Below are 21,131 nucleotides of genomic sequence, written 5' to 3'. Positions count from 1 at the left end.
TTGGATAGTGCAGAGGGGCGTTTTTTTGTGTTTAACCGCCAAATTTACTAGTCTTTTCAAGCTCTCTGAACCTGTCTGCAATTCATCCTCCAGGCTTCTTTTCCTTTCCAGGCAGTGTGCAGATGAAACAGTTGTAGACTATTGAGGCGCATCTGTGTTAAATTATGCTATAAATCTGCAAAAATGTTGTTGCTGCTAGTGATACAAGCCTGCTCCAGAGCCCAGGCTGCGGTGGTGGTCTTGTCAAGGACTTTGCTCGTTGTTGTTTCAATAATGGCAAACTACTTCCATCAACCATCATGGATGCACCTGAGTCTGCCTGATGTGGATTATTCCTTGAAGATGTACATGGCTGTCTAGAAGTCATCCCTTCTCTGGTAGGCTTTGCCCCTTTCTTCTTCAGATTCATTGCCTGAAAGGAAGTGCATGGTGTAGGTAGATCTGCGGCTCTCTTTTTGCTTTTAAGAAACCTGGTCTTTTAAGATTAAAAAGTCCAGGTATCTGTGATGCCTGGTTATCAGAGAAGAGAACGTCTGCAGGGTTCTCATCCTGCCCCAGGTCTGTTGCAGGCCCTTTGCCACTGCCAGGATTTTCTCATTTCCTCTTTAGAATCCCCATAAATATCTATTTCTGCTGGAATCTGATCTTACATGGCCTTACACACCCTACTTTGCAAGCAGAGTCGGTATCCTAAATGTCAGGCTTTATGCCAGTCTTTGAGAAGCCTTTCAAACGCTGAATTTTAAAGCTGGGGTCAGTTACCATAGTATCAGGAAGTAGATCTCAAAAACTTTGTGGATGTGACGGTTCCCTCCTGGGGCAGCAGCACAGCAGGGGCTGCAGGACTCCCGGGGACGCTGAGGATGCCGCGCTGGCGCTGGTGGTGTGCAGGCAGCTGTGTGTGGGCTGGACACCTGCGTCATCCAGAGGTGCTTGCTGCTGACAAGCGGGGATTTGGCACTCTGTCAGGCTGTCATGCAGAGGGATGTGTGTCTGGCAAGCCTCAGAAGATAGAGGGGAGCTGATCTGGCAGTTGCTCATCAGTCTTTTCCTAGGCTAAAAAAAACCTTAAAACATGCAAAGCTCAGGTTTCATTAGGGGATTTTTCTTCATTTTTTTCAAGTGTTCAACTGTTCTTTTAGCTGTTCCAGCATAATCAAACTTTTCATAAAGAGCATTAACCCTTTTTTTTCTGACAGATTATGGTCTGTGGTGCTTTGTTACATATGTAGGAATATGCATCCATGGTTGTTGGCATGTTTGGCTTAACTCAAGTGGGGAAGAGAAGTCAATGAGTCTAGCTTGCATCACACAAACCACTTCCCTGAAAAGTGGTCTGCTCTTTGTTTTGACTCTCTTCTTGTGGAAGAACTAAATTACTAACGAAATTACTTTTTCCCTGCCTAGCATTCTTGGCTTTCATGCTGTGCTTGCATAGAGGGTATTGAGAACAAAGTTCAGGAATGAACTTACAGAATGGGTGCTTGGATTGCTCTTGGTGAAACGATCAACCAGGACTCATTTGGAAAAAGATGTTACCAACACATTTAGTTGAAGATTATACAATTAACATGTTTTAGCATGTTCACAAGGTCTTCAAGGAAAAGACTTCATGGAAATTCACTTCCCTAGGATGGAAAATGGTTATGAGTTCGTTTAGGTTCGTCCCTTTCTCTAAAAACTGTAATTGTAGGATGTCACCTTGACAGTCCTGTGCATTCACAAGTAATGAATGAGTGTAGTGATCCGCAGTTGTCCATCCTTCTCCCTTCCCAGCAATGTAGACTTGAATACTGTTTGTATGCCTCATCTTGTAAGGCATTTGTTCCACCCATGAAGCACAGAACAAAATTAACTGCACAAGCTAAAGATTAAATTGTTGGGTCAAATGATTCAACAGAAGCAACTCGTAAGACATCTGTACCCTTTGAGGTTGGAAAGAATCTCCCAAGTGTGAGACATCTGACATGATGTGCACCTGCTTGCTGTAGTCTGCAGCCAGCTTTGTCAATGCTGTGACCAACTTTAAACTGAAACAGAGAATTTTGACCTACTTTTCCAGTTTTCCTGTTGTTTTGCACAACATTGAGGACACTGAAACCAGGTCAGTTTAGTGCTGTTTTGGAAACCACAGATGAATGCTGATCTCCTCTGTGTTGGAGGTACTGTTGGGATACAGGCATGTAGTTGAAATATACTGCCATGTAGTTGAAATATACTGTCATAACAGGTAACCAGAAAGATCTTGAGTGGGAGAGAAAAAGGAAGAAAAAAAGAAAAAAGTATTTTTCCTGGCTGAGTGGAGAAACCATTCAATCTCTGCCTCCTTCTGTCCTACTAGCTTGGGTAGGTAGCCATGCACCAAGAGCAGGATCCTCTTCCAGATCAGACCAAGCTGTAGGATATTTGATTATCTGTTGATTTTTCTCCTTAGGAACAGGGCAGATCCCATAAAATCATTATTGTCTTGTTAGTGGAACAGCAGCTTTGCCAGAAGTGAGTGATGGGGTGGATTTGGAGAAAGAAATTTTTGTTTGGGCCAGTTGGAAGGTGGCATTGGGTAGAAGCAGGGCAACAAGTGGAACTTCGTGGAAGGGAAGAGATGAAGTGGGGTGAGAAGGCATGAAGGAAGGGACCTGAAGCCAATGGAGATGTGTGTCCATGTAGAAGAAAGCAAAGCTGTAAGTGAAAGGTTTACTAATTGCATTTTAATATAGGAAGAGCATTGATGCCTAGGAAGCTATTAATGCATGCAGTGAAGCAGAGGACACAAAGCCAGCTTGTTCCTCTCAACTTAGGGGTGTGAGCTAATAAAATGAGTTGGCAGATGCTGAGAACATGAGTGAACATATCATATATGTCCTGGTTTCAAAATATTCCTCATTGCCTGCATCCTGGCTATACCTTTTCCAGAGGATGAACAGTCTGTCCCGATCTGTGGCAAAGAGAGCAAAGTTTTCTGCCGCTGAAGGCTCTAATTTTTACAGAGAATGAGGGTGGAAGCTGGTGATCTCATTTCCATATGTTTATAACAAGTCAGTTGAGAGCCCTGGAGGATTTTATAGTCTCTGAAGTCATGTAGGAAGTAGCAGATCTTGTCTGGAAAGCACTCTCCAGGTCAAGAGACTTAGCAAAAGCAATAGACAGGCTCATGGGGCGGATGTTGGAAAATCCAATGAGAAGGCATGTGCCTTGTTCTAAAGCAGTGATTTTGGAGTTTCTTTGAGAAATTGAGTTCCTGTTTCTGTAGAGAGTAGGATGAGATTACTCATCCCAACAGAAAATGGGGCTTTTTTAAGGCCTCTGTTAAAAGAAGGAAGAGCTGTAGGGCTGAACTGCTCTTGCTTGTTAGGGTGTTGATCCATCCGCCAAGCATTTGCAGTTTGATTTCTAGCATGTATTGACTCCTTCATGGATCAAAACCTCACACAGACCTGGATTAGGTCTGCTTGATTTGGTTTGAAGAAAGGGGGATTCATCTTCAATTTCAGTTTGAACAGGTTTTTGGAAATTGTGCCACAAACCAAGACTTTGACAGCTCTTGTTCTTATCTTGGGAGGGTATCTAGAGTATCTCAAGTAGGTCAAAGAAATTTTCAGTACGAGGGAAGCAAGGTTATCCTTTGAAGGGTAGGAATAAGGAGCTTTGGCTTCTCTACACCAGTCTCCTGTTTGCATTGTCTTTTACTACTGCTGCTTTCAAACTTAAGGACTTCATTGACAAAACTGGATGTCTGTGAGCAATGTCTGTGCTGTAACGAGTGCTTGGTAGGCAGCTAAACCTACCTTCACGCTAGACTGTGCTAGTGATTACAACATGAACAGCAACTGCCTTCAAAACCACCTAGAAGTGTGTTTGTAGCTCTAGCACTGCAGTTTTATTGGTGGAGGTGAGGTCGTGATTTAGAACTTGGGTCCTAAGTGTTTTCAAGTGTGTAGGATACAAAGTTGGGTTTTTTTTAGTTACCTAACTGCTTTAACTAATTTTCTTCCCAGCCTGTATCTTTCATTAAATAACTGTTCCCATGTCTTCAACTGTATTGTAGTGAAATGAATACTGGAATTGAACTGAGTCACTGTTAGGGAAATATCTTCGTGCAGCTTTGTTTAAATGCAAGTAACTTTCAGGAGCAATCTTGCTGAGTGAGTGGAAAGGTAGGAAGGAAAATTGTTACAAAAAGGTTTGAATTGTGGCAGGGAATAGTCCTCATGTTCTGAGTAGTCTTTAAATATTAATGTGACTGACTTCAAATTACAGTTTAGTCTTCATTCTTCTGCCACTCCTTCTAAAGCCAGGTGCTTTATTAGTCCTCAAAAGCCATATTTGATGCCATATTTGTGTGATTTGGTGTTCCAACAGCTGGAATTTGCTTGTAGGGTTGGCTGTAATAAAGAGGTTATGAAATGTTTGGTGCACTCATTCATTACTGATCTGAATTCCTGTTTGCAGGAGGCTTTCAGCTGAGATAGGGGATGTTTAGTGTATGCAAACTGTCAGGCATGACCTTTCATCCTTCTCCCTGGGGAGACCTTACACTGATGGGGAACAGGGTAAGGATGGAAGTGTTAGTAACTTGTAACCATTACCATCTTATTTCACTAGCCAGAAAAAGCATGGTTGGAGCTCTGTACTTAATCTACCTGAGAAGACTGGAGTTGCTTGTCCCATCTGAGATACACTGAGCGAGATGGTGTATGTGGCAGTATATTTCTGATGCCAGATCTGAAATTTGACACATGGAGCTTGAGCCAAGTTCAGACTTAGTCCGGAGGGGGGAAGCTGTATTGAGGCTCAGGAGGGCTCATGCTCACCAGAGGCTTGAGCAGCCCTTAGATGAATGATGTACTTGTGTCATCAAGCACAGGTGGAGCACTGGCTGCCCTGCAGTCACTTAAAACCAAGACCAGCTCATATCAGTTATTTGAAACGTGTTAAATTGTGTGCCTTTGCCTTTTGGTGGCTTTCAGCCTCGCTTAATCATAGCTGGTGAAAGGCTTCTCTGTAACGATGCTGTGTTCTGCCAGCAGGTAGCTGAACAAATTTGTAAAAATCTGCACCTAGGTATCAGGTTCTGCTGCAAAACAACCTCACTATATGGATCAATTTACTCAGCAGGTTGAAACCTGGTAGTACTTCATGGCAGAAGAAACATTGAACGGCTTCTAGTATCATGCAGGAAAGAAAATGTTGTGCGTTCTTAAACAGCCTGTCTCTTCCCAGTCCACCTCATGTTCATCAGGGTTGTTTAGAAACCTTTTTCCAGTGGTTTTAGCTTATGTTGGCTGTTCTTGCCTTCTCTATTGGCCACGTAACTGTTAGCTGAATGAGCAAGAAGAAGAAAATCTGTTTGTAACTTTTTATAAAGTGTACCATCCCTCCTTCCTGTGCTGGAATCTGTCCCTGACATGCAGATTTTGCCTCTTTCTTTCAGAGCTTTTAGCCCCTCTTCCATGTAGTCCTTCGTAGGAGTATCTCCTCAGTCTACAGAGCTGTGCTGCCCTTCGTGTCTCGCAATGCTGCGCATTGCTTTCTCCAAGCATAAAGTGGGCAGGGTCTGTGCTCTTAGTAGAAAATTCTTCCTGTTACCCTGTTGTGAGGTCTGTAGTTGTTGCCTATGGATATCCAACTTTGATGAAAATGACTGTTCTCCAGGGGAAACAAATCCTCTTCTCTGGCTTTGGTGGGATTAAGTGTGTTTTCCAAAGTACTACTTTTTTTTTATTCATAGAATTCCTCTGTTCTGCTCATCTTTTTTAGCGATCCAGTCCTAGAAGCCCTCCATCACTGTCCTCATGTTTGATTTCTGTTTAGCAATGAACTTCCTTAGTTTCAATGACTGTCCTTTATGTTGTTTGTTTTGAAGTAAGTCCTTCCTCCCAGGTCAGGGTGGGGTCCAGTCAAAGTGCTTTTCTGGTATCTGATAAAGCATCATCGTTGCTTCTGCAAGCGGGTTTCACAAAGCAAATACAACTGTGCTTGTGTCTACACAAACAGTTTTGAGAAGCAGCGCTAACTCACCCCCTCAGAATGAATGCTGCAGCTGAAAGTATGTTGGGATGTCTATGATGAAAAACCAGCTCATCCTGTTTGCCAGTAATGGATACTTCCTGCTTATCCATACTTGGTTTTAAATATTAAATCTTCAATTAACTTGAGGTACAAGTAAAGCTTGGTAATACCAAATTTTGAATTTCTTGTATATGAACGTCTCAGACTCCTCTGTCTCGAGCTAGGCCAGTGGTGCTTCATCATGAATGGCATTTCACCAGTTACTTAGTACCGTGCTGGGAGCGTGATGCTGCAGCTGGTGGGATGGTATGGCCGCACTGGTAGTGTGGATGCGATACAGTGGTTCTCAGATGACTGATGATTTTCAGGCCTCCTGGATTTGCTGCAGACATGGTGCAGAGCAACAATGAGAATTCATCTGCTTTTCACTCTAGAAAAGAGAGCTGCTGAGTCACAGGCTGGGTGAAACATGCTGTGGGTTGTAACCTGTGCAGTCTGAGCTAGGTTCTACACATTAATATCAACTGTTAACAAGGGGTGGTTTTGTGGGATTGTTATGTTGCATGAAGCATCCATTCATGTGTCTGGATGTTTCTTTATGCTATTATTAGGGAGACCTTTAGGAACTAATACAATGTGGAGGGACACAGCATTGTTCTTACGAAGATGGAGCCTCTTTTAAAGTCCTGCAAATTCCCTGTCTGATATAGAACCCTGCAGTAATACATGAACAAAAGCAGTGGAAATAATTTGCAAAGTGGTATTAAAGTTGTGCGTTCTCTGTGTTTAATTTTTGCCTTTTTTTTTTTTGTGTGTGGAAGTATTTAAAAAAAATCTGGGGAGGAAGCTCAGGCTGGGGACAACTGTGCCATCTGTGGTGCAAACACAGCAATGGAAATGGGTAGAAAAGGTCAGAGTTGTGCTAAAGACTAGTACAGTATTCAGAAACTCAAATTTCCAACTGTTAGATACCTGCATTTTCTGGATCTGGTGTGGATGACTTCTGCCTTGTATACAGATGCCTTAGATCAAAACAAAAGTTGCCAGAAATGAAAGTGTACCACAGTTGAAGGCTGGGGAGGGTGTACTCATATTTCTAAAGGGCTAATGCTTTTGTTCCGTGCCACTGATTTGTGGGTGGGTGATAATTCCTGCCTCTTATTTTTTAATAATTGGAAGTAGGCAGGTTAGCTTCATAATCTCATGATATGAAGGGAAGAAACCTTTGCTAAATCCTCTAGAAATGTATTGCTACAGGAGGACTGAGCCAACTGCCTTAGTAGCTTTTGAACCTCTGTAAATACCGTTGTGTTTCTGGGCATACCTGATAGTGTTTGATTGCTGATGTCCTTCCACATTGACTCTTGTTTTGGTGGTTTCATTTAGCACTTCTCTGCTGACTTTGGAGGCTTTTTCTAACTTCTATGCAAACATTGAAACTTCTGCATGGATGCCAACACTTGAAGTAGAACGCAAACCTTGTCTCTGAAATTATTCAGGTACTCTTCCATTCACATCTGGAAAATCATGAATGCAGCAGTGACTCCTAAAGGAGTACAGCCCAGTATGTGTAGGTGCTGGGACGTGGGGGTTAGCTCCAGGTGTGTTTGTTCTAGTTCTTGCCTTAGGAACTGCACCGCAAGCATCTTCTGGGTGGGTCCACGTGCACAGAGGAGCCACTTGGCCTCATTGAGTTGAGAAGCATCTATTTTGGGTCCTCTTTTGATAGAGTTAGCAAACTGACGCTTGTGAGATGCACCAGTGTGCTCTCTGGAGTAGTCAAGAGTTGCCTGCCCTTGGGGTTATGGTGGTGACAAGTTTGGATGTGGGGGAGCAAGGTGTACTTCAGGTTCTCTGGGAGAACTGTCAGGCTTTCATTTGCCAGTCATGAATGCAGGCTGCTGGAGAAGATCTTGGTCCTTGAGTCCGTCACCCAATTCCATTACAATGTCTGTTTTTCTAAAACCTCATTTTTTTAGGGAACTAAATCACATTAGTAATGTGAATTGTATGTTGATACAACATTCAGAAAATTTATAGCGTTTTTAAATCAGAAATCTTGTTTTGGCTAATAATTTTGGTCATCTCTAAGACAACAGTTTCAATTAGCAAATGCATCTGAGGTCAACTTTAGAAGATGTAAAATGAAGGAGAATTTGACTTCTGAAGTGTTTAAATATTTTCTTGGCAGCTTTCATTCACTACTTTTTTTTTTTTTTTGTCTGACTTTTGTGTAATACTTCATAAATGTATGAAGTGAGAAGAAAACAAGCTTTACACTTCACAGCTGCTTTAAAGATGGGATGTGATCTCCTTGCAGTTTCTACCTGACATGCTGGTGTAATTGAAATTGCTTTTGCTAGTATGCGCCGCGTGAGTCCTGATAACTCCAGTAGCAAGAAGTCGATGAGCAGCCCTTGCATCTCTTCGTGATGTCAAGGCTTTTTATCAGAAAACTGTTAAGAAAATCATAGAATTCCTGTATTGCCGCTAATTTCCTCAAGGCTGGGAGGAACACCCTGTTGTACATTTTTTGCTTGGTATTTTAAAATAACAATTTTTATTTCATATAACTTTTTTCTTTTCCCCAGGTAAGAAACCAAAAGCAACCTGCCTTTATTGAGTTCTCAAGAACATAATCGACCCCTTGGTACATTATCAAGATGCATTAGGAAACTGGATACGGTGCCAAAAGAACTCCATGCGTTTCCATGACTTTCTTGAACCCTGATTCAGATACTTTTGGATATATATTTCTGTCCTAAGGAGAAGAGTGCGTACTCCGATTCATCTCTGCCAGCTTGCTGGCAGAGATATTTCACTAAGATCATGGACCATCCTAATAGGGAAAAGGATGAAAGGCAGCGGACGACAAAAGGAATGTCGGGAAGGAGTGGGCACGGTTCTCGACCAAGCTCATCAGCATCTTCTGGCGTTCTTATGGTGGGACCCAACTTCCGAGTGGGCAAGAAGATTGGGTGTGGGAACTTTGGAGAACTCAGACTAGGTAAGAAGTAACCATTTTAGCGACCTGCATTATGCAGGTTAGCATTTCACCACTGGAATATAAATAAGTAAAAACCTACCCCCACTTGAGAAATGTGTGCGCTTGTCTTGTTTTCCAACTGTCGAGCTGCCTTACCTGAAGCTTCTAACTTAGATGTAACTGTTAGTGTTATTTTTATTTGCACAAAGTCAAAGTGAGAGTACTGGAGTGGCCAAAGATGCAAATTTTGAATAATCTGAACAACGAAGACTGTTCTCAGCGCTGAATGTCTTGCCGAAGGTGAAAAAAGCTTCTGAACTGCCTGGATTGCTAAATCTTGCTTCAATTTCTTGTTCATAAGCTAGGATACCCTGTTAAAGTGATGGGTGAGACTCTTTCCCAGAACTCAGGCATGTCTCCTCTCTTCCACGTCCTTCGCTAACCTCAGTGCCCTAGTTTCAGCCCCATCACCCACTCACTGATCTGTCCCATGTGTTTGACTCACTGGCTGGCAAAGAGTAGGTTGTGCCGACTGGCCATCTGGCTACTGCCTCTCAGCTGCCGAACAGGCCCAGCAGCCTGTGATTTTTCGTGGTCCGTTGGTTGTCTAACCACATCTTGCAGCTGGTCAGCCAAACAGATGGCTACACTAATGCATCGTTTGTTTAGGTTGACTAAAGAGCCCAATGTGCTGCGCATAGTGCATGGGGCTCTTAAGTCATCCTCAACAGATGATGGTTGTTTTTTAAATGAGGGGGGGGAAGCAGCTGGTGTTTTTAATTACATGTCCCTGACCTCCCAATATGTGGTTTTGGGGTATTTGCTGTAGATCAGAAGCAGCACCTTGTGATGGTCTTGATCCTGACTCACTTAAAACAGTTGCATTTCTCCTCTTTGGCTGAATGAATTGGATTGCTGTGGTGGTGAACTTGAGGGTGCTGAAGACAGATTGGCTGACATAAATGCCATTTGCCCAAACTTGGTACATATTTAGAATTGAAAATAAAATCATTTGTATATGAGGCACTAGGGATAGTAAGTAAATCAGTCAGGAAATTGCTTTGGATAAACAAAGAGTTATAACACACAACTACTGACAGTATCTTTGTAGATTCTTGCTCAGAATCTATGTAATCTTAGATTAATGTATGTAATCTTTAATTTTAAGGTTTGGCTATTGCATCTTTAGCATGTGCCACTTCGCCACAGTGTGAAGATTAACCAGCTTGCTTATGATCTGTCTCAGTAAACAGGTAGTTTGGTTCCAGCATTACATCAGACAAGTTTTATTGATTTGCAGGAACAGAGATAATGCTGCAAAGGTGGAGAGAAGCCAAGCGCAGGGACAAAAACTCCCACCTTCATGAACATGAGCATAATTAGCAGCTGGAGATAAGTTTGGATCCTTACAGTAACATAATGTGAATAGCTGTATTGCATTTGCAGAGGCCTCCCCAGCAGCAAACGTCACGATAGCAGTATCCCCATGGAGATGGTGAATTGCTTTGTAACCCAAGCTCTGCTTTGAAGGTTCAGCAGCTGTAGTAGATCCCTCCAGGTATACAGCTCTCGCATTTATTCGGCTGGTGCCCAGATCCTGCTTGCATGGTTTTTCTTTTTCACGTTTCTCAAAAGTTTAAAGGTATTGGGTTTCTGACTAATGTATAGTTTCAAACCACAGACTTTACAAAAGAGATTTCACTTCTGAAAAAGTCAATTTACAGAGAAATTCAGTTTTAACTTGGAAAAAGCAACACCTGTTAATTGAGTGGCCTTTTTTTCTTTTCACTACACTGGTGTAAATGTTTTGTTAATACTGGTTAACTAAGTAGCATGCTGTATTTGGGCAACGAGCCATATGCACTGATAATGGCAATTAGGTGTAAGGTTCTTACAGAAGCTCTATTACTTATCTTCTTTTTTTAAACCTCTGTTGCTTTTTGCCAGTTATTATAGATTTAAGAACTCCTCTTTACTCAAATATCAGGTATTTCTATTGCACAGATGTGATGCTAATTATCACTGGGGGGAAGGAGAAGGAGCATGCCTGAAATATGAGCAAACCAGTCTCTGATAACAGTTTTGTCCTGCAGAGATGAATGGTGTGTCCTCTGCTTTTTGCCTTTTTTTTATGTGGCTTTGGAGAAGTTAAATGCTACTGAATGTTCTTCCTCTGTTACTAAAAGCAAAGTCACACACTGATAAACAAGGAGAAAAGATATTTTTCCAATTCTCTGAAGAATTTATCTTCTTTTAGGTGTTGTGTTTTCACTCTAAGCTGCTCTTGTATCGCATGCCAGGACTGATTGTTCAGGAAGGAGATGGCATGTATGTATGGAAGCTGTTTTCTGCAAATATCAAGCTCACTGCTTAGGGTTGATCTTTCTCACTGCAAATACAGATAGCCATGAGGATGTTACTTTTCTGAAGTATGTGAGGAGCAGCACAGTTGGATCCCAGCCTGAAGAGGAGCTGAAATGGGAAGATGAATGCAAAACTGAGCGTATGGCCCAGAGTAATAAGATGAAATAGGCTTAACTGGTTGTCGTTTCTTTGGACAGGCTGCAGATTAGGTGGTCTGTAAGAGCTTTGGTTTCCGAAGCAGCTCAACCTACTAGCAGGGGTATGGTGACAGTAAAGAGCAGGGGGATCTTGCTTGCCATCCCTGGGCCGGAATCTGCATGCTTTCATTGCATTTTGTGCAATGCCAAGCCCTGTTTTGCAGCTCCTGGTTATCTGCCAAGTCAATTCTTCTGCTGCCTTAAGAGTTGGAACATGCCTGCAGTGTTATATCGCCTTCTGCCATTATGAGGTCCGGCATCTCCACCCCGAGCTGATAGGAGAGCCTGCGTTATGTAAAACAGCCTGAGGAATGAGCTCACTGAGCTGTAAAATTGTGTGATGTCAGTAGGTGCTCACTGCTCAGGAAAAATGGGATTTAACCTGTTAAACCTAGTGCTATGATACGCCGCGGCTATGAACTTCCCCTTAGAAGAGATATCGCCAGCTGAGCCTGGCAGCTGCCTCCTTATATTGACTCACAGACTTACCCAGTGGGTATTTCTTGTATGTACCCAAAATCCTGAACCATGAGCCGTGTTGGGGATAAATAAGCCTCTTCAAATGTCTCATTTTTCCCAGTGTTTTGCACCCTTACTTAGTAAAGCGATTAAACAGGCACTAATGTAAAATTATTCTGGTTTCAGTAGGTTGGAGGGCTTTCTAAAATAAGCGTTAAGTTTTGGATTGACTAGGGGCTTATTTTGATGCAGCTGTAGACTGGAGCCCAAATCTTTTTGCTCTAATGCAAACATTATCAGACATTTTCAAAACAGCATGTTCAAGTATCACTTAAAAATGACTTAATGCAGCTTTTCTCCCTGCTTGGAGGGGAAAAAATGTTAGGAGGCCTAGGTCCTGTATGTTGCATGTGTCCTCCCTTGATAGGCTGCTGCACCAAAGGGATTGTTGGAGGTGTCTGTGTGTTCATGTGGTGCTCAAAGAAGTTTCATAATGTCCAGAAGTCTAGAAATGAGCGTGAGTTGCGCAGAGGTCTCACAAAGATTCAGCACATCTCAGGAGCAAGCCCCGAGCTAGAAGAAAGGCTGCTTATTTGTACATTGCCAACCCAGAGCAGGTTGATCAGGTCTAGGAAGGTGCCCCCCAAAAGCAAGAACCACCCAGCTGACTCCCAGGCTGCAGTTTGAAGCCAGGAGCTCTGCTTTAAAACAAGTAAAATAATTTTAAACAAACAAAACAAAACCAATTACAAAAAATTATAATAGCATCCGTTCTTTGGGCTAGTTTTCTCTCTGCTTCTAGAATAATGCTAGGTGTGGAGGGCATGGGTAAGAGTAGGTCCTGGGTAGGATCTGCACTAGGAGCTGTTACTTAGAGACATGTGCTTTAGAAGGGACAGCAAATCTGGCACTGCAAAATCAATGTGGGCTCACCTCTTGGTGCATGTGGGATCTGGTCTCTGCGGATGCTGTGCTCTCTAGGGTGAGCTCTGCTTGGTCTTTAGGATGACTAGTTGGATGTTTGCTCCATTACTCAGCCCTGACCCATCATCAGAAGGTATTGTTCATACAGCAACAAGCTAGAAGGAAGGGTCAAAGCATTTTTGATTCATGTCATTCATGAGAGCCACGTACTTGTGGCTCTTAACGTTGACCTGTGAGAATAGTGCACATGACAGGTTGATCAGTTTGGGCTCCTCTTCTGGTCTGCAAACTGTCCGTGTATTCGGCACATCTTACTGCCAGGGCTTGAGAAATCCACTCTGTTAGGTTTCCCATGTGAATGCTGGAGACTTAATGTATCACTTCTCATTTAGAGTATGGAGTTCATAATTGTCAGTGGAGCTACCCAAAACTGAGGCATGAACTTAATCACTGCTCCATCAAAAGCTTTGCCTGAACTTGAAAGCCTTTTGTTAGCACAGTTATATCATCTCAGCTGTATTACAGATCTTTTGTCTTACTAAGATAAGATGTAGCTTCTATTCATGGCTTATTGTACTGTGCAGATTCACTTCCTCCTGTAACCAGTACTGCCTTCGCTCTTCCATTTGAATACCAGTGCTGCCTTGGAGGAGGAGGAAGAAGAAACAATTACACCTTGGGCAGTGTGATAGCAAAACTGAGGGGTAGATCTCAGCCTGGTGCAAACCAACGGAAAGATTTTTGGGGATTTGCTTTGCTATCATATCTGTCAAAGCAAGAATCTTGGGCTGCAGCTTTAGAAAGGGTTTGGAGTTCAGAAACTGGACCTATTTGCACGCTTTTAGTTCAGAGTCTCTGCAAAGCATGTGCTTTGAGGGGGATGAACTGGAGAATTAATTAGTTTACCTTTGGCTGCTAGCCTGACATCTCAGGCTAGTGTTTTGCTAATCCCAGTATTTTAACTGAGGAATTTAATTACTAAAATTATCTTCTGTCTTGTCCTTAGCCTTATGAACCAGACTATAATAGGCTGGATTACGGCTCCATGTACACGGAGGGTGTTAGCTCCTTCTCTGCCTTGGAGGAGCACTGTCTCCCCAGTATTATCCTATATCCAAGTTTGCTAGATGGTCTGTGGACCATCACTCCCTGGATGGACTTGCACCCCTGCACGCTGAGTGCCAGCACTACCCTGGAATGGTGCATCTCCATGATTGTGACAGCGGTCATGGGATCTGTGGAGGATGAGGTTCCCATGTGTTCCTTCTTGGTGTTTTTGCTGTCTGAAGCATCCAACTTTCCCATGTATTTGGGCTAGAGCTGCCCTTGGTCTGGCTCAGTGTATTCAAATGGAGCATCCTGATAGGAGCTCAGTCCCTGTCAAGAGAAGGGGGAGAGGAAGTGTCAGGGGGTGAGCTGCGGCTGGAGCTGCTGATGTGACTCATTTGCTGGTAGTTAATACGGAGCAGATAATCTAAGTGTATTTAGGCTGCCTTCCCTTAATGTCTTTGCATGTTCTCCCCCCACCAGCTGTCAGACAGCATGAGGCTGGAGCCCTTATTGGTCTCAGAGTGAAGTAGTTTATCCTGCCACCTGCTTTGCTGCTGAGTTGGCCTTTCAGCTCTTTCAGTGCTTTGAAGCCACTTCTGAATGCCTGAGTGTTCCTGATGCGACTGCAAAACCTCCTTTCAAGCCTCTGTTTCCAGCCTGGACATAATAGCTTTTATTAAAAGACCTAAAGAAATAGTTTCAAACAGCCCTGCATTGCAAGGGTTAACACTGGGGCTCAGCTTACACATCTGCTTGCATAAAACACCTCCTCTAAGGATATTTAACCTCACATTTAAATGTCTGCCCTGTGTTAAACAGCATTGCTAGTTACCATAACAGGTTGAAGCTTGCCATAAAACTGTTGATTTCCTGATGGATGTTAGAGCAATTGGCTCAGTGCTGGGGCTGGACTGGGAGTGCCTGATCCAAAATTTGGAGGCCAAAACTACACTGAGCAATGTAGCACAGAAGGTGTCGAAAGAAACTAAATGCAGAAAATATGGAGCTGTTTAAAGTAAAATTTCCCCCTGGTGTTTTAGGATTTAAAGATGACTGTTTGTCTTCTCTCATGTTCATAATGTCTTTGAGTCTTCCAATGCTGTTGCATTCTATCTGTATGCAAAGGAGGACGTGGCATGTTTTTTAAAGGAGTCACATAGATATGCTAGAGCTGCTTGAACTCCTCCTACCTGCTCTGAAGTATGTCACTCCCTGTCCTGGACTTTCTCAATAGTTGGTCTGTTCTAAGCATCAATATCTGTTACAGGAACTGGAAAATAAATGTGTAACACAGCCAGGCCAAGCTAATCCTCCAAATAAGCGCTGATAACGTCCAGTCTAGATTGCTATTGAATTTTGGAGCTCAATGAGAGCATGACTTGTGCTGTAGCAGTGCTAGCCACAATGGGCAAAGAAGGTCAGCATTTCCCTGTGTAAAACCATGGGCAGATTTTTGTGGTGGAGGCTGCCCTCCTTGAAGGATATGGTGGGACTAGAGGAGGTCAGAAAAGCAACAGAGATGTCAGGATGATGGGACAGATCAGCTACAAGGACTGTCTGAGCATCCTTCCCCAGTGATATCTCTTCCAGGAGAGTTTGCTGTCAGTCAGAGAAAGCGAAGAGGTGAAGGCAGTGATTGCTCAGATTTCCTAGCAGAGGAATTGGAGGACAGTGAATGATACAACAACTGGCAACTTCAGAACATGCAGAGTGATGCTCCTTGACACATGTAGCTCTGCATCTCTGCCGCAGATTGCTAAGGAGGCCAGGGGCTTGGTTCAAACACCAGACAGGTTCCTGGAGGGAAAATTCACCTCCAGCTGTAGTACACTTGGGTACCATCTCGGCTCAGTCATGGAGCCACAGTATACCCACAGCTGTCTGTGTGCTTGCCTTATTATACTCATCCTAGGCTGTTGCCCTTCGGGTTTGCTAGAGCTAGTATCAGACTAGACACTGCTTCATGCTTTGGGGTCTTGAGAATGGGGTTTGTTCTTGTAGTGTATTTTTTAATATCACTGGTACCGTATTGCAACTGGGAGTTGTTTGCTTTATTGGAATACAAGGATTGCCTTTGTGCCGCTGGCATGCAGAAGGCATTTTATACATGTTGCCTGCCTGTTTGTAGAGGAAGAAATAAAAGCTGTGTGTTGGTACAAAAGTTATTTTCACATGCTGCTTTGCAGTGGTTGCTTTGATATGTAGCACAATTAAGGTAGTGAAACTCCCTATAAATCATAGGAAAAAATTGTTCAGTGTCTAGCAGATTCAAGGCATTTCTGAATGAAATGATGCTCTGACTCTTCATGTGTTCCCCAGACTTTTTTAGCATGATGTGGATAATAAAACCTAATGTGTCTGGGATACCTCCTCAAATGCTTGCATCGAACATAAGTGCTACCATAAAACATGATTACCGTATGCTGAGCGGAAGATGGTGTTTGTCTGCCCTGGTGAACTGCTGCAACTTACTGTTTTGAGGCTTACACTTTGTTAAAGGCATGAACAAACCTCAGCGGGGAATTGAGAAAAGACAGCTCCTTGCCATCAGTGATGTGTTTCTGTGTCATGTCTAGCTGCAGGTCTTGAATGTGAAACTTAAAGATTATTTTTTTCTTTTTCCTTCACAGGTAAAAATCTCTACACCAATGAATATGTAGCGATCAAACTGGTAAGTAGAAGCTTCAGGTGTTCTTAAATGACTTGGACTTAATGTTAAAAATTCAGACAAAAAGCAACTTTCTCACTTCAGGCTTAATGCTGCTTTCGCCTCCGGCTAGAATAACTTTAAGATAAATTCACAAGGACACTAAAAATGAGGAAGGAACCTATCCCTCTGCCTGCTGAATGTTTTTGGTACCTAGATGGTGTGAAGCTGTCTTATACCAGTGAGAGCCTTGTTCCTCTTTCCAAGCTAGCTGCCAGCTCCCAGGGAATGGCATGGATTGCAGGTCTGCTGCCTCTTCCCACTCCCTGGGTTCAGCCTTTCTTCTTCAGGAAGACAGGCTCTAAGATGGGCTGTTGCCAGTGTCTGGTTAGGAGTGTGGCACTATGCAGGCTGTTGCTCCATGTTTTTGGAGTCAAGATCCAGGAAAGGGGGTGTTTCAATGATTAAAATTCCCTTGAGAGTAGCACAACTCAGTCTGGTGTGATGCTGAGAGACTGCAGATGCAACAGGTAACATCCAATTCAGTGAAGGTCGGTCTTTCCTCTGGCTGGTTTGGGTGGCCAAGGATACAGCATTTTCAGAGTGATTTTCTCCTTTTACATTGTAAGATGGTAAAAATGAATTAAATTGGCTCACCAAAGCATCACAGGAATTGCATTAAAAAAATGCAAGCCCCAACAGTACCAAACTTCAGAACTTGTGCAAGCCATTTTACTCGCAGCTCTCTTCTCATCCAGCATTACAAGCCTCATTGCCAGTTCTCAGGTTATTTTCTGCCCTGCAGTTGATGTGCCCATCCTCAGGTGCATGCAATGACACCTTCCATGTTTTTTATACCTGGATCAGAGAATGGTTCAGGTAAAAAGCCTTCTGAAGACTGCTACAGGGCATGAGGGCACTGTGGTCGATGGTGGTTCAAAGCAGGAGTCTTGGGGATGGGGAAACGCTCTTAACTTGTAGCTCTTTCTGAATTATAAAATGATAACCCAGTTAACTGCCTTAACTTTTCCTATCTGTAAACTAAGACATTCATTAATCTCTTGGGGTTTTCAAATTTGATGTCTTCAGCTGATGTGCTCTTTCCTTATCTGTATGCTCCTTAATCACAGATTCAAACCCTAGAATCTGAAGTTAAAGTTGTAATGATAATTTGATACTGGCAGCAGACACACCTGTTTGCCCAACTGATGTTGTCTGGCAAAATGACAGGAGTCATTCAGATTACAGAAGACCAAGATGGACTTGGTGCATTAACTCTGATCACGTTCAAGTGCCACAGATTTTATCTCTCTAGCATTCTCCTTATATGGTGCACAGTGGATGAAAAATAATTAGGGCTTTGCAAGAGGGACTTGTTTTCAAGCCTGTTGGCATATGTCAGAAAATATTCCCTAAAATAAATAAATAAGTGCCTGCAGTGGAGCTTAGGATGTCCTTTATTTGGATTCACATCAGGAAGGAGGGCTAGTGCTTGTTGAGTAGCTTGCTCTTTGGGCAGATCTGGTAATTGAAAGTTCGCTGTGTACACGGACGAGGTGTTTTATTGAATCAATAATACTTCTAATTTGCTTTCAAAGATAATCCCACAAAGTTATACACTGGAAGTGTAAGGGAGCAATAATACAGGAAAAACACAGCTGTATTAGTCCAAAGGATGCTTGTTTCTCACAAAACAATGCCTGCAGTGCCACCTCCCAGTATCCTGAAACCTTTCGATAACCATATGGCAGAGCTGAATGGCATTACCATATTGCAACGTTAATCTTACCTATTTTTTCTGGTAGCATTCTCTTTTCTTTCTTTCGTTTTCTTTATTTCCCCCCTTCCCACCAGTAACTGACTGTTACGCTGCAACACACTCCAGGTTTATTTGCCCTGTTGTGAGGCTTAAAATCTCTGGCCTTCACATTGGAAGGACTGGAATAGCCATCTGCCAGTGGCCATCCAGGCATTCACATACCTGCTCAGTTTTAGAGAGGATTAATGAGGGAACAGTAGAAGATACGGCAGTTTTTTGGCCTCCTAATCTTAGACCATATTCTCCAGGAGTAAGAATTATCCAGCCTCCTCAGCAGCAAATATGCTTCTCTTAGATGTGTACTTAACCATAATTTTCTTTATCCTTTGAAAAATTTGCAGACTAGTGGTAGAGTAGCTGCTTTCAACATACTTTAAAGCACCATTTTCTTTTATCTGCATTGTTGTACCAAGTCAGAACTCTGCTTCAAGTCCTTCTAGCTGCGAGATAATCTTCTGCAACTGCACTCCTGCTGTCTCAGCTATTCGTGCCTCCCATCATGGTGTTAGAGCTGGAAAATTAGAGATTTGTGTGATGGATGCCAAACTGCTGATCAGGAGGTGCTGCAGAATTTAGTGCTAATGTCTTATGGTTTGTCTTTGGAGGTGAGGATTGTGCTGCATCTTGGAAAACTGCTGGCAGTGGAGAGTGGTGCCCATGTTCTGACTTGTGTGGTGTCACCATATAGCTCTTCAGTTGAACATCGTTTGGTTAAGGGCATCTAGTTCACAGAAGAGTTTGTCTTCTGAAGTGCCTTAGCCATATTTACTGATTTAATTGCCTTAGGGTTTTTAATGCTGAATTGCACGTAGTAGGAATTTCTTCCCTGCGTGAAGCCAGCCTATTAACATACAGATGTAGTCTGAGTGCAGGTACCAGGCTGTACCCTCTCATAGCGATCGTGATGCTGTTGGTTCAAGCTGTGGATTTTGTATGTTAGGCAGTAGCAGTTCAGTTATTTTTGCTACAAACGCAACATCTGTCAGCATTCTTAAGCCCTTGGCCTACAGGACAACCATCTGTTCTGGTATGATCTTCTTGGAAGCTGCCATGACTCTGGCAAGCATCCAGAATTTGGGCTGCAGCAACTCCTGATGCAGAAGTGGATTTGGCTTACTTTTCCCTGATTTTGTCACAAGCAGCATCATGGCCTGATACATTAATCCTTCTACCTTTATCCAAATAGTTTATTTGGGTAAATAAACTATTCACTGAACAGGCTGAGTTCCCATTGCCCTAAATCCCTTTGCTGTGCAGGTGTCTGTAAATGTTCCCTCAAGCCACCATCAACAATTATCTTAATTTAAATGTGACTTATAACAAACTTGGTTTTGCATTGCTTTATATTTATATAATATATTATATATATAATATATTTATATATGATATAACCTTCAGTACAGGTTTAGTTTTGCCTTTGGAGTATTTTTCACCATTTTTTTTTCAAAGTAGTTGGTCATATTTGATTTCTGAAGTTTTTAAACATCAGAAAGTTGAGAAGCAACCAGCAGCATTTTTTCCCCTTGCTGGCAAATGGAGGCGATGACTTGAATTGGTGATGAACATCTTGGCTGGAAGTTGAACTGCCTGAATTCCTGTACAAAAATAATTCTTCTGACTTAAAAAGAAGTCTTGAATGTGGAGTTCATGCCAAATGCAGACATTGGTCTTACAGTACAGACCAGAGGTGGATCAGCTTAAAGCCTTTGTGTCCTCCTGTGGAGACAGAAGAGTTACTCCACCGCATCAAAGGTGTTGGCTCAAACTCTTGTCCATGTCCAAGATGCTCTTGCTTTTCTGACTCATGGGAGCTGATGTGACACATGAAAGGACTTTTTTTGTGTTGGTCTTGGGGGCAAGCTTGTAGATGATGAGCTCATCAAATAGAGGGCTATTTAGCAGGTATTTGAAATTCAGACTAATTTTGGTGCTCTGCTACAAATTTTACATAGTTTTGAGCGTGGAGCATTTATTTTCTCAAAAGCAAGCAAATAAGCAACATCCAAACAAAAATTGAGGCCAGTATTAACTTCTTTTTCAGAGATGTCTGGGCAGTAAGTGAACCCACATTACTGCCTGTCCGAAGTGCATGGTTTTATTGAAAATGTAATTACTCAATGAGTCTCTTAATCCTCTCCATGTTAACTTTCTATTTTTAGAAGCTTTGTAATCTTGCATGTTAATGCCTTTATGGATCATAGGCATTAAGTTTTGTACATAAAGGGCAGATGAATAACAGTTGAGAAATGTAATGTTTTGGGAGCATTGCAGACTTACCCATTTTTTTTATTCTGTGCATAAAAATGGAATATTCTTGAGTGCTTTGAGATGTTTGACTGACACCTGCTACTGAAGGGGGATACTTTTTCCTGTGTTTTTACCAGGTATCTGGCTGCACTGTAGTGCTTGCTGCAAGCAAAATTGTACATTTATGGAACTGTGGTCTGACTTAAAACACAGATCTATGACTCAGTGTTTTTCAAAAATATAGGCTAGTGACCAACAAAAATAGTGTGGACAACCACAGTCCGCAGAGTGAACTTGAGCCTTGATCTTTTGCAACCTTGACTTTCTTCCTGCCAGTGTTCAAGGTCATTCTTCAAGGACCAGGAGCTTTGTTGAATGTTTCTTGGATTTCACTGCAATGAATGAGCTTTGTATTTAAATGAGGAAGTT

The 21,131-nt window shown here is 42.5% G+C and overlaps 1 protein-coding gene across 6 annotated transcripts in view; it reads left to right on the top strand.

Annotated features, from left to right (window-relative positions):
• Positions 1 to 21,131, top strand: part of CSNK1G1 (casein kinase 1 gamma 1) — a 115,348-nt gene that overhangs the window by 41,357 nt on the left and 52,860 nt on the right. For 5 of the 6 annotated variants that reach the window (XM_080397132.1, XM_080397134.1, XM_080397136.1 and 2 more), the window contains 2 exons: positions 8,601 to 9,016; positions 16,620 to 16,660. In XM_080397132.1, coding sequence (XP_080253258.1) covers positions 8,839 to 9,016; positions 16,620 to 16,660 — 219 coding nt within the window. In that variant the 5' untranslated portion in view covers positions 8,601 to 8,838. Of the gene's footprint in view, positions 1 to 7,395; positions 7,509 to 8,600; positions 9,017 to 16,619; positions 16,661 to 21,131 lie in introns of all 6 variants that reach the window. The other variant, XM_080397135.1, reaches the window with a different exon arrangement.

Source organism: Falco punctatus (genome assembly GCF_963210335.1).
Source record: "Falco punctatus genome assembly, chromosome: 7".
In the NCBI taxonomy this organism is placed as follows: domain Eukaryota; kingdom Metazoa; phylum Chordata; class Aves; order Falconiformes; family Falconidae; genus Falco; species Falco punctatus.
This window is presented reverse-complemented; position numbering and strand designations above follow the sequence as displayed.